This window comes from Peromyscus californicus, unplaced genomic scaffold, assembly GCF_007827085.1.
Source record: "Peromyscus californicus insignis strain IS unplaced genomic scaffold, ASM782708v3 Scaffold_7__1_contigs__length_154581171, whole genome shotgun sequence".
Taxonomy (NCBI): domain Eukaryota; kingdom Metazoa; phylum Chordata; class Mammalia; order Rodentia; family Cricetidae; genus Peromyscus; species Peromyscus californicus.
In genome coordinates this window covers 1,965,982-1,980,006 of record NW_026294595.1, presented here as the reverse complement: position 1 = coordinate 1,980,006, position 14,025 = coordinate 1,965,982, and the positions used below count along the sequence as shown (strand labels likewise).

At 38.1% G+C, this 14,025-nt stretch overlaps 1 protein-coding gene across 6 annotated transcripts in view; it reads left to right on the top strand.

Moving 5' to 3' along the window:
• Rabgap1 (RAB GTPase activating protein 1) overlaps nucleotides 1–14,025 on the top strand; it is a 129,969-nt gene that overhangs the window by 57,659 nt on the left and 58,285 nt on the right. For all 6 annotated transcript variants that reach the window (XM_052726613.1, XM_052726610.1, XM_052726612.1 and 3 more), the window contains 3 exons: nucleotides 3,759–3,933; nucleotides 7,467–7,560; nucleotides 11,770–11,920. In XM_052726613.1, coding sequence (XP_052582573.1) covers nucleotides 3,759–3,933; nucleotides 7,467–7,560; nucleotides 11,770–11,920 — 420 coding nt within the window. The remainder of the gene's footprint in view (nucleotides 1–3,758; nucleotides 3,934–7,466; nucleotides 7,561–11,769; nucleotides 11,921–14,025) is intronic.

The window sequence follows — 14,025 nt, the reverse complement described above, 5'->3', positions numbered from 1 at the left end:
GACATACCACACAGACACACATATATCACAGACATGGCACGTGCATATACCATACATACATACACCACAGACACAAACATATACACTACATACTACACACATATGTACACCACAGACATACTATACACATAAAATACAAAGATAATATCCCAACATTTTTTTAAAAATCTATTTTTAAAATGTTTATTTTATGTCTGTTGATGTTGCCCTCATAGATGTCTGTATACTACAGTATACCACTTGGGTGACTGGTGCTCAAAGAGGCCAGAAGAGGATGTCTGATCTCCTAGAACTGAAATTACAGATCGTTATGAGCCACCATATGGGTGCTAGGAAACGTGTCCTCTGGAAGAGCAGCCAGTGGTCTGCACTGCTGACCCATATCTCCAGCTCCTAGGATTCAGCATGTTTTAATATACTGGAGAGATCTTTCACTGCTAATTTAGGAAATGTGTGATACCAGGTTTTTGCACAGCTCTCAGTAGGAGTGTGATCAGTTAAGGTGGGGTTCACTGGCTCTTCTCTTTGTAAAAGTAAGTTTTTCCCCCTTTGTATTTAGCTGATAGTTCTTGGTGTAATACATTTTGTAGATTCTAAGTACTGTGGGTTTTTTCTTTTCCTTTTTCTCCCTTACCCCTCTCCCGTCTCTTTCTTTTGTGTGTATAGGCATTTTTAGTTTGTCACATTGTTTCTTTTTATGTACTTGAATTTATCAAGTTTTCCTTTTAAAACTTGTGAATTTGGCATCAAAATTGAAAAGTTAAAAATAATTTTCACATTTTCTATGACTTTCTGTCATGATGTTTCTAGAACAATGACTCATTAGTGTTTCGTATAGTGATCCTGCTGTTCACTGAAATGTGCGGCTGACTTTATCTCCCAAGGGCCATCCAGTTGTCCAGGAGAAATTCATTAACCATTATAACGTCCGGTGATTTATGATGCTCCCTTTATCCAGTTTTCATGTAAGTTTGGCCCTCTTTGGGGGTTTTTCCTTCCTGATCCATTGGTAAAGCATTGATGTCAAAGACTTTATGTCTTTATATGTAGTGGGTCACTTTCCTTCTCTAAATACTCCGGTGTTTATGGACTTTCCTACATACTCTTATTTATTTTTTAAATAAACGTTTTTAAATAGACTAGTTTAGCTCTGGGAAAAGGTTACTTCTATTAAGGAGACATCATCTTATCCAGGAACAGGAGATGTCTTCATCTATCCATGTCTATTCTTTTTTCCTATCAGATTGATTTTTTTATAATTATATAATTTATATATTGTATACAATACATATATTGTAACTTATTTTTGTTTATTTGAATGTATAACAGTTTAGAAACTCACATATTTAAATTACTCCATATTTATAAAAGATATGTATTGCAAAATGTAAATTTAAAAGCTTTTAATTATAGAAAATTCAAACAGAAGTTTTTTAAGTAGTGTAATGAATCCCGTGCCCTTGAACAGTGAATATTTTCACATGCGATGTTATTAACTTACCAGCCTGATCCCATTCTTAACTCTGTATAACATCACAAGGCATATTGTTGTGAAAGAGGACTTTCTAGGTGAATGATATTAGTTACCTTATTTTTGTAGTCTTGGAGAAACAAACGTTTACTTGTTTTTGTATTCTTTTAGTATGTGTTGCTAATATTTGGAGTGTTTCAGATAGCAATTAAGTGATGTTTTAAAGAGCAGTGAAGGCCAGGTACGTTGGTGCATGTCTTTAAATCTGGCATTTGGAAGGCAACAGCAAGTGGCTCTCTGTTGGTGTCTTCACACTAGCCAGGCTGCACAGTGAGACTGTGTTTGGTTTGGTTTTCAGAGCAATTTAACGAAATTACATCAAAACAAAAGATTTAAATAGTAGGGGCTGGAGAGGTGGCTCAGTGGTTAAGAGCACTGACTGCTCTTCCAGAGGACCCGGGTTCAATTCCCAGCACCCATATGGCAGCTCACGACTGTCTGTAACTCCAGTTCTAGGGTACCCGACGCCCTCACACAGACATACATACACTAATGCACATAAAATAAAAAATAAATTAATTAAAAATAAAAGATTTAAATAGTATTTTCCTACCAAGGAAGTTTACAATTCAGGATGAATATGTATCAAGGATTTTAATATAGTTCACTAATGAATTAACCAGTAAGATGATAAAACTTACTCTTAAGTATTTAAGATCTTGGGACTATGCAGTCCTTTTTTAATAAAAAAAAAAGTTAAGATTACTAAAGTTAGTATCCTATAGGTCACCTTTGGGTTGTCTTTGACAGAAATTATTTTCATATGTCCTAGACACAAACCTGCAGGCTGCTATGTCACATCACAGAACCAGAGTCCTTTATTAATTATGAGCAGCTAAATTAGAAACAAATATATAGTCTAGAAAGCTAAGCAATCCTGGAGTCAGGTGTTAACTAATCAGATAGCCTGTGGTTGTCTGCTCTGCACGGTTACTATTGGTGAGGTTTTGTTGTGCTTACTCTGTGCCTGCGCTTGGCCTCTCCTGGCGGAGATGCTTACTGCAGCAGGGACTGCTGGCCTTCAGGCTGAGACTCCTGTATTAAACTGTGCTTCAGAATGATACTAGAAGGACACGTTGCCATCATCTTGGCCTTACTCCCAAGATTGGGTACTGTTTCTAATGAAAGGCCAAGTGGAGACTTGGTAGAGTCACTCTGGTGTTCCTGTACCTTGTGGAGGTCCTGGTCCTCCACTGTCTGTCTGCTGTGCGTGCACCTTTCTGTGCCTTCAGCCTTGTTCTCCATATCTCACGCTAACCTTCTCTTCTCCTCCAACTGGCAATAATAAGAATGTTATGGAGTTGAAAATATGTATTATACTGACAGGATTGTATATGTATGTCTTATTTTTTCTTTAATTAGGCCTTTGTAAATTGTTTACAGTGCTTGCCTAAAAGTAAAAACCAATGTGTAGGTTGATTTCACTTAGCAAAATTGTTGGGATTTTTATTGATGTCTTTTTGGCTGTTCATTCCCACTCATTGTCCTTTTCGCACCCTGAATTGTAGCTTTGGAGTTAAGAAAATCTCTGGTGTACTATTTGAATTAACCAAGAGAAAACTAGGATTTTCTTAGAGCTAAATTTTTAGATTGTATGAACTGTTTTGATATGTGGTTTTAAGTAGGAAACCTGAAAAGACACCTTAAATTTATTGGAAAGACACAGGACAGTTAGCTTTCACATTAACTAAGTATTGGTGATTATTTTAATGACAGATAAAACTATAAAACACTTAAAGTGTTCAATTTTCTTAACAGGTTTTTTGTGTTTGTCTTTCTGTCTGTCTGAGACAGGGTTTCTATGTAGCCCTGGCTAGCTTTGAACTCACAGAGATCCACTTGCTTCTGATTCCCACATGCCGGGATTAAAGGTGTGTACTATCATGCCAGGCCCAAGAGGTTTAAGTCTTCTTTTTTTCTTTTTCTTTTTCTTTTTCTTTTTCTTTTTTTGGTCTTTCGAGACAGGGTCTCACTATGTAGTTCTGGCTGTCCTGGAACTCACTCTGTAGACCAGACTGGCCTCAGACTCACAGAGATCCACCTGCCTCTGCCTCCTGAGTGCTGGGAAAGGTTTAAGTCTTAACATAGGCTTTTCTACTTGATAAAGGTTACATTTGGTGTAGAATTCAAGAAAACACCATTTATTCTTACATTCAATACAAAATCAAAAGTGATAATTAAAACAAAGAAATTTGCTACATAATCTGTTCTTTCTTTTGTTGTCAAGATAAAGCAGAAGGAGAGGAAGAATAATGCTGACACTTTATATGAAGTTGTGTGTTTGGAAAGTGAGTCAGAGAGAGAGCGGAGGAAAACTACAGCCAGTCCTTCGGCTCGCCTGCCACAGTCTGGATCCCAGAGCTCCATGATCCCCTCTCCTCCAGAAGATGATGAAGAAGAAGGTAAGTGTAGACAGATTGGTTTGTGTGTAGGGTAGAGGGCTGTCCACACAACTGCAGCTTCATCTTCATGGGGGCTGGTGGTGGGGTGTGGAGTTCATTCCGTGAGCACTTGTGAGCATCCCCCACAGACAAGCAACGTTGGCCTGCCCCCCTCCCCTTCTCTCTCTCTCTCTCTCTCTCTCTCTCTCTCTCTCTCTCTCTCTCTCTCTCTCTCTCTCTCTCTCTCTCTCTGTATTCTGTGTGCACATGTGTTTTGTACTTATATAACAGTGCACCTGTGAAGGTCAGGGGGCAACTTGGCTGGAATCTGTTCTTTCCTTTTACCCTGTGGGTTGCAGGGATTACCCTGAGGTCGCCAAGCATAGCAGCAAGCACCTTTACCCAATGAGCCGCCTCACCAGCCCACATTTGGCATTCTTTAAGGTACTTGTAATCAGATTGGGGAAAATGAGATTTTATAATCTGGTCACTATTTAATAGCAATGCACAGAAGTGAAGACTAGAGGAAGTCTCAGGCACAGAAGAGGAAAGCATTCCACAATGGTTGTCTAGCTCCTAACAGTACAAGGGCTTCATTTTTAATGAATGAAACTGATGATGATAGAAAATCATTTGAGTTTGAATCTGTGAAGTTCATTTGAAATTGTAAAATTCAGTTTTCACTGTAAGGAGTTTGTGGAACATCATAAGAGTAATTTTTGAGCTGGAATTGAAAGTGCAAAAACTCAGTGGAGATGAATGGGCTTCTCTGAACATTTCTGGCTAAGAAATCACATTAACAAAAATATAGAGGTGCAAGGAGTGATTAACTTTGTTAAAAGAGATAAATACCCATGATCGTGTGTGTGTTTTCAAGTTAGAGTAAGCACTGGCTTTATAGGTACTCCTTTTTTGCGGGGAGGGGCATGTAAGTCCCTCTGTCTTGTGGTTATTCACTTTATGTTCAGTTTTAGGACTATTAATGTCTAATGATTAAGTGCTTATTGTGTGGTAGCAAGGTGCCTTATTCTCATAATCCTCACAGTAAGCCTAAGAAATAGAAATTATTATTGTCCTCATTTTTCACATCAAGAAGTAAAATCAGAGAAAAGTAAATTTCAGGCTACATGGATAGAAAATGACAGTCATAATTTCAATCAAATTCATGTACTTACAGTCTGAGTTAAAGTCTGTTTTCCTCTTCTGTATTTAGTCCTAATAAATCACTGAAATGCAAAAAAACACCCATGTATTTTTTTTTAAGTCAGATGCAGTTTGACATTTCCCCTGCCAAACCTCTCTCTCCCTCCCTCTTTCTTTCTTTTAGATTTATTTATTTATTTTTTGTATGAGGGTGTTTTATCTACATATATGTCTGCACACTGGAAGAGGGCATCAGATTCAGTGAAGCTACAAGTTATAGATGGTTCCTGGGGAAAATGTCTAATTCCCAGAGAGGTTTCTCACCCACAAGGCTTCTGACAGGAAATAGTGCACTTACAAAACAATATTCTGAAACTTGAAATGACTTTGCATTCTCTTTCTCTACCCCTAACCTGTGTACCTGGGACTCTAATGACAAATTCCAGGTTATAACTGTTGAGATTTATTGAAGGGTTTAGAGCAGTAGCAGAGATTTGTGAAAGATAGATCTTCCTACTGCTTATAAAGGACTTAACACCCCATGTAAATGGTAGCACATTTTTCTTGACATTACACAGATTTCATTGTATGATTGGATCTTACCAGCAGCACCTAGCCCATTTTAGCACATTTTTTTTTTCTTCTTCCCAGGTTGTATGGTGGATGTTTTAATGAATGGGAAGTTGAGAAATTACAAAGTACTGTCATTCTGGTGTCCTAATGAGTTTGGGGAAATTGACCTTAGTGTCTTGAGCTTTTTCTCTTCTTATTGTTAATATACAGAAATATCTCATTTATATTCAGTCTGTCTTTCCCTTGTCTCACAATCAAAACTATGATAATATCCAAAATGTTACCATGTAGGGAGTTTAATAATAGGTGTCAAAGATTTATGAGCTTTTAAAGTCGGTGCTTTGTGGTAGTCCTCTCTTAAGGAGAGGTGTACGGTGATGCTATCCTCACAGTTTTGCCGTGAAAATATGTGAAGACAAGTGCTGCTCACCCACTTAGTGAGAATGTAAATTAGTACAACTGTTTGAGAAGACAGGTAATTACTAAGTCCTAAAAAGTAATGGTGTTTTTAACTTAGGAAGTCCATTTCTAGGCGTATGACTAATAAAGCAGTGAAACAGCGTTACCCTAAATACTGAAAGCAAAGCATTGAGAACCTTGCAGTGTCCAGAAAGAGGAATAAGTAGATAATAGCCATTGTCACCTTCTGTTTCCTAAGGTTTGGTGCTGGGTGTGACCCAGGGTCTCAGATATGCTAAGCTAAGTCTCAGATATTGTCTGTCACTGAGCTATGTCCTCAGCCTTACTTTACCACCTGCATATTTTATATTCTCTAAATTCTTGATTAATTAAGTTTTATTATGTGTTTAATGTGTATGTACACCATGTGCATTCTTGGTGTCCACGGAGGACAGAAAAGAGCTTTAGCTCCCCTGGAACTGGAGTTACAGATGGTTGTGAGCCACCATATGGGTGTTGGGAACTAAAACCAGGTTCTCTGGAAGAGTAGCCGCTGTTCTTAACCACTGTGCCATCTCTCTAGCACCCTCTAAATTCTTAATTAGTTAATTTTAGTTATTTAAATTTTAAGTTATTAATTTTGTCCTTTTTAATGTTTTGTTTTCTGTTATAAATTAATGTCATTCTGTGGAACATTTAGAAAGTTGTAACATCATGAAAGAACAGAGAAAAATATTCATGATAATTCATAATTCACTCAGGTAGTGAAATTAATGTGCTCCACTGCCATCTGTTTGCTGTTTTTAACAGATCATACTGACAATTTAAGTCTCCATATTTTTATTATATCATTATGTAAACACAAACACTTGCATTCAGTTACCTTGTATATATGTCATAATTCATTATTTTTTTAAATTAGTATGCAAAGTATTAGGCATCATTACACCATTTTAAAATATGTAAATGTAAAAGTGGGGAAAGAGTGTTGGGGAGACGAACAGGAGAGAAGATTCAACAACAAAACATCACTTACCACTTCTCCTTTATTAGACTCTTAGGTAACTAAGTTTGTTGTTTACTATTTTAAATAAAACTGCTAAATGTGTTTGTATATAAAACTATACACTTAGAAAAGGAGAAAGAACATTCCACATTTTGAGTTGTTTATTTTATAGATAAATGACTCTTTCCTATAATTGACATAATAAAGACTTAAATAAAAAGCAAAGGAGAATTAAACAGGTTATAAATAGAAAGCAAAGGAGAATTAAACAGGTTATAAAAGCATTGCACCTTAGACAGGGTTTATACATTTATACATCAATACTAAGAACATATGTTAATGACTTTATAATAATTTAAATATATAATAAAAGTTTGCATTTGCTTTTTATACTCCCATTTTTTTTGATAAACATGAATTTTGCTTATTACAGATAATGATGAACCTCTCTTGAGTGGCTTTGGTGATGTATCCAAAGAATGTGCAGAAAAAATTCTTGAAACATGGGGAGAACTACTGTCAAAATGGTAAGTTATAGAATCGGTCTGCTGTTCATCTGTCACTCTGATCTCATGGATAGGGAAGCTTGCCGCGTTCTCAGTCTAGAACTGATACCAGAAATCTGCAAATAAAGCCTCATTCTAGAATCTAATAGACATTTATAAGGATAACATCGGAGATGTGAATCAGTCTGAGACTTATCAGAAGCCTAGTAAAGTCTCATTGATAGAAAAATGTTCAGACATGGAATACATAGACAAGAGGGAGAGATCAGTCGGTCCTGTACAGTGAAGAAGACAGGACTGACCGACTGGTAGATTATAACAACAGAGCTATGCTATAGCTGCCACCCCTATTCTCTAAGCCAGAGCTGCCTCGCTTGCCAAGCTCTAACTGAAGGAGTATAAGGTCTCTGTACAATGACTTGCACAAAGGAGACTGCCCCACAGATCTACTTGTGGCTACAAAGTGTGTTTGTAAGAGTGTGCCCTGTACTAGAGAGGCGAAGAAAGTAGTGGTCCCAGGCCTGATTCTATGGTACTCTGAAATTAGATGCTATCAGGAGCCCGTTGGACGTAGAATTTAGACGTCCTTACAGCCTCTGGTGTAAGAAATTCCTTAGGGTTTCAAAACAAATATGTGTTTCCAAAATGTAACTATTGGGTGCTATGCAGGAAGCAGATGAGTCCTGTCTTGTTTGCCCTTGTGAAGGTACCAATCTGCATATTATCCAGGCCAAATGTTTATCAGTTACACCACCAGAAAACACCTGTTAGCAGGCCATGCACGTGGTGAACTTGCTTAAGAATCCACTATGATGGGATTCATCTTCACAATGTGTTTTCCTCTCTTCCAATTATTGGTAATTCCCAGTGTTAGATAATTTTCCCCATGGAGTTTAAAGGAATCTAAGCACAATTGGCAAGTAGAAAAATAGGGGACAGAAATCAGATATTGGCAGTTTTCCCATTGCCATTTGTGTGGGAAATTTTAATATAAGTGTGAGGCAAAAAAGCATTGATGTTAGAGTACTTCTGTGAACAAAAACAGTTCACCTTTTACAACAATTCTAAATAAATCTGTTAAATTGTTAAGAGGGAAAAAATTATACTCCCAGTGCTAATACCCAATGATTAGAGAAGTTTAGAGGATGGTAACATTGTGTGTGTGTGTGTGTGTGTGTGTGTGTGTGTGTGTGTGTGTGTGTGTGTGTGTGTGTGTTTTACATAGTAGAAACCTCAGGTAGCGTTTTTCTTTACCTGTTACATATGATACCTGGAATGGCAAAGCATTGTATCCCAAGCATGATATGGATGCCTTGCTGTATCCATTATTTTTATGTTATATGTATGTCCCCAGGTGGTTTTTGTTTTGTTTTGTTTTTTGAGACAGAGTTTCTCTGTATCACAGCTCTGACTGTCCTGGAACTGACTCTGTAGACCAGGCTGGCCTCAAACTCACAGAGATCCACCTGCCTCTGCCTCCTGAGTGCTGGGATTAAAGACATGTGCTGCCACTGCCTAATTTATATGTTCCCAGTTTAGCCTTAGTCTGGGAATATAATTCTGTAGTAGAGTACTTGCCAGACCATGTTTGAGTCCCTCACTTTAATCCTCAGAACTGCAAAATAAAACGTGGCTGATTCCCAAGATAGGCATGGTGGAGCATGTCTACAGTCTCAGCATTGAGCTGTGGAGGCAGGAGGATTAAAACTTCAAGTCCAGCCTGGGCTATATAGCAAAATTGTGTCTAAAACCCAAGAATTTGGCTGGGTATGGTGGCACATGCCTTTAATCTGAGCAGAGGCAGACGAATTTATGTGAGTTTGAGGCCAGCCTAGTCTAGAGCAAGTTCTGGGACAGCCAGAGCTTTTATACAGAGAAACTCTGTCTATAAATAAACAAACAAACAAATAAATACATAAATAGTAAATACCAGCACTCAGGAGGTCGAGGATCTCTGAGTTTGAGACCAGCCTGGTCTACATAATGAATTCTAGGCCAGCCAGGGACCCTGTCTAAAAACAAACCAAAAAAAGCGTTTGACAACAGTGTTAGGAGGCACTATTCTTCAGCATGTTTACAAAGAGTATATTGCCTTCAGGTGTTGATAGCATAATTAGAGGTACTCTGATGAAACATATATGTAGTATCTTTTCTTCCTTGGTAGGATGTCTTGGAGGAAAAAGCTGAGTTTGAAAGTGATCTGCTCACGTCTATATTGCAGATGCTCTGGTTATTGAGGTTGTCATTAAAGTCCCCTATGGGCATCATACATTAGGGTTTTTCTCTTAGAAGTTTTGACTGTTAAGTCTTTCACTGTAGTTTTAGTAAAGCTGTGTCTCAGCAGATTTCATGGTCCTAAGGGCCAGCACTACACATGATGATGCTCTCACAATGCTTTACACTTTGGACAAAACACTGTCTGCATTGGGAAATGTCAAATATGTACAAAAGAAAACGGCAGACCAAATCATGAGTTGTCTTTAGACACGTGGCCTGTAATACATGAACTATGCGAAAGCCCTTAGAAATGTTTCTTCTTAAATTTTGATGTTTCTTTACTATGAAGAGTCATGACTTAAGCCGGGCGGTGGTGGCGCACGCCTTTAATCCCAGCACTCGGGAGGCAGAGGCAGGCAGATCTCTGTAAGTTCGAGGCCAGCCTGGTCTCCAAAGCGAGTTCCAGGAAAGGCGCAAAGCTACACAGAGAAACCCTGTCTCGAAAAACCAAAAAAAAAAAAAAAAAAAAAAAAAAAAAAGAGTCATGACTTCTGATAAGTCTGTCAGGTTCAGTTTCAGCTCAGTGAGTTTAGAGTGTGTGGACTGCAGATACAGAAATTTTATGTACGTGAGATGTTTCTGGTCTAAACCAGCATTAAAATCAGTATTGACATAATTTAATAATAGCATATTTAAAATCATCTCCACAGTATTTACAGTCGAGAGCTCATTTTCTGTCCTGGAACCCACTCTATAGCCCAGGCTGATCTCAAACTCACTGTGTAGACCAGACTGGCCTTGAACTCAGAGATCTGCCTGCCTCTGCCTCCCAGTGCTGGGACACACCAGGCGAGAGCTCATTGAATTCTATGAATCCAGCACATTTTGTTTACTGTCTTTGTTTTGTTGTCAAACTTTGTTCCTCATAACCAGCTGTCCCCCACTCTTCAGTGCGTTACCTGAGCTCCCGTTTGTCTTGCTGTCATCAGATTTGCTTCAACTGCTTCTGCTGTTAGAGTCGTGTCTTCAGATACGTGATAATCTGTCCTCTCCCATCCATCTCATCATTTTTGTCTGTGCTCTGTGGATAGGAAGCATTGTAGGAGCATGGAATTTAGAAGTTTGTAAAATTACTAGTAGTCCTGTTGTTAAAAATTTATAGATTTCAAGGCTGTAGTAATCCTAGTTTAAACATTTACCATATGCCAAGCACAGTGCCGACTTGTATGCACTCTTTCAACTATAATACGACAAACTCCTGCTTTTTCACACACAGGGTAAGTAAGCATTCTAATATGCAGAGCCAGAACTTTTTAACATAAGTCTGTTCCTGAAGCTAGTTTATTTACAAAAGTAGATTTTAATACAGTAGTAGTAAGTATCTTTGTGTGTCACTTTTCAGGCTCATTTGAATATGATTCTTGGAAGATAAGAGCACTGATGGCCTTAGTATAAAATAGTATGCTAGTCTATATGTAGAGTTAATACTGTCAATGGCTAAAGTCATTCTGAAAGAAATTTAAGTTAGGGTTACCAGAATTTTCTGTGAAGGACCAAATAGTAAATATTTAAGACATTGTTGCCCAATGACAGTCTGTCACAACTACTCACCTCTGCTACTGAAAATCAAAACAATCATAAATAGTAACCAGAAAAATACTCATAATTGTGTGTCAGTAAAAGTTTATTTACAACCAGGTAGTGGTGGCACACGCCTTTAATCCCAGCACTGGGAGGCAGAGCCAGGCGGATCTCTGTGAGTTCGAGGCCAGCCTGGTCTACAGAGCGAGATCCAGGACAGGCCCTCAAGCTACATAGAGAAACCATCTTGAAAAACTAAAAATAATAATAATAAAGATACTAGAGTGGTTTGCAGGTGCCATGTTACTGCTTCAGTTTTTATTATTATTACTGTGTTACCTTCTCGTGTCTTTGTAAACCATTTTCTTTTCATTAAAACGTTTTCAGAGCATCTTCCTTTGATGAAGTAATGAATTGCGGCTTTATTTTTAGGCATCTCAACTTGAATGTGAGACCGAAGCAGTTGCCATCCTTAGTGAGAAGTGGTGTCCCAGAAGCTCTTCGTGGAGAAGTCTGGCAGCTGCTAGCAGGCTGCCACAACAACGACCACTTAGTAGAAAAGTACCGAATTCTCATCACCAAGGTCAGAGAGGATATGAGTTTCAGAGTGAATAGTCAAATGTTTTGTAATTTATCTTAAACAAGTGTAGTTCAGAGATGTTTCTTCTCTTGGCACAAAGACGAATGCATAAAGTTTACCTCCTCAGTTGAGTTTATCTCCGTGATGGGACATGTCTTCTAACCCACTATGTGTCTCAATCCTTTCAGCCTAGATTAACATTATGAGCCAGGTTATTTGTGTTATGCAGTGTATACAAATATTTTGTATTGTTGGTGTGGGGGTTTTGTTTTTAATTCTCATATGAGTATTTATTTATTTCGTTGGTTTTTTTGTTGTTGTTTTGTTTTGTTGGTGTGGTTTTTGTTAATTCTGATGGGTTTTTATTTATTTAGTTGTTTTTTTGTTTTGTTTTGTTGTTTGTTTGCTTTTTAAAATGGGTCCTTGGCTTGTCTAGAACTCACAATGTAGCCAAGACTGGCCTTGAACCTGTGACAGTCTGCCTACCTAAGGCTCCCAAATGATGGCATTATAAGCATGAGCCTCCACACCAAGCTTTATTTTTTTTCATATTTTACCAAATATGCTTTGGTAAAGAGGGCTTTCTTTCAGTTTCTATACTTAAAAGAAAATGATTCTGTAGCGTCACACTTCAATCTGCTGTGGCTCATTCCTCTAAGATAAAACCCTTATTTGCACAGTGCCCCCTGCTCAAAGCAAGAAGAAAATATTCTGTGTACAGTGTACAAATATGTAAAATGATTTCCTACAAGGTTAGGCAGCATTTGTGCCTTTTTGTACCCATAAACTAGGTTTGGTTTTAGTTTTCTCAAAATTTTGAAGTGTTTATCTGCTATTAAGTAGTTTGTCTAATAGGTAAATTTGAAATCTGGGTTATGAATATGCGGATTCTCCCATAGCACTTGAAGTTTCTTAAAATTTCATTTACATCTTATTTGTTTGCATCTGTATTGATTTGTTTGGCATGCTAGTGCCCCAGTATATGTGTGAGTGGGGGCAGAGGAAAACTGGTAAGAGCCCATTCTCTTTATTCATCCTGTGGAACCTGGGAGTTTTCGGACTGAGGCACCTTAAACCACTGAGACATCTCACCTGCCCAACATGAGAACTTTTGGTATGACAAAAGGTAAAATCTTTGTAAATAGCTGGATGGTGGTGGCACACACCTTTAATTCCAGACTTGGGAGGCAGAGGCAGGTGGATCTCTGAGTTTGAGGCTAGCCTGGTCTATAAAATGAGTTCCAAGGACAGCTAGTTCTGTTACACAGAGAAATCCTGTCTTGAAAAACAAAAAAATTTTTTAAAAAAAAGCAAAACAAAACAAAAAAAACTTTGTTAAGAAAATATTTAAACCTTATTAGGAGCATATATTATCATTTTAAAATTGTTAACACAAAACACTCTTATAGGAAAACAACATACAGAAAGGAGATACGATCTCAAGAAAATGAATGTCTAACATAAACACAGTTGTGGGCTGAAGGAACTAAATACAGGATCAGTTAAATGTCCTTTATTGAACTGACAAATCACAGTGGAAGTCATAAAGGAGTGGTTCATTTCCTCAGGAGAACCCCAGGGTGTGGGGTGTACAACTTTTGAGACAGGTTCTAGGAAGGAATTGGTTTGTATCGTCCCTCCAAGGCTCAGGAAGCACTGCAAAAGACGGAGGTGGAAAGGCTGTAGCAGCCAGAGGGAAAGGGAACGGGGCAGGGCTGTCTTCCAGGTACAGTGCGGCCATGACATTCCTGAACCCTCTCTCAGTAGCTGAGGACATCTGCCTGAGATTTGCCCATGATCATGCCCTTGAGTATTCATTCCATCAAGTAGAAAGGAGGTCTAACAAAGTCCTAACGCTCCTTGGATCTAAAGCAGTTAAAGATCACAGTGGAAGAGAGACGTATTTTCTTCAGTGGTATAACCACTAGTGGGTGGTCCATGCTCCTGAAAATAACCCTTCACTTGTGCTCCTGTAAGTAAACCTACTTAAGCTTGTTGGTTCACAAGAAGAAAAATGTATACATAAAAGTACAAGAGAGTAGTAGTTGGGAAGAGGAAGGATGTCAACAGGAGTAGGAGGGGAGTATTTGTATGAAAATGCAATATGT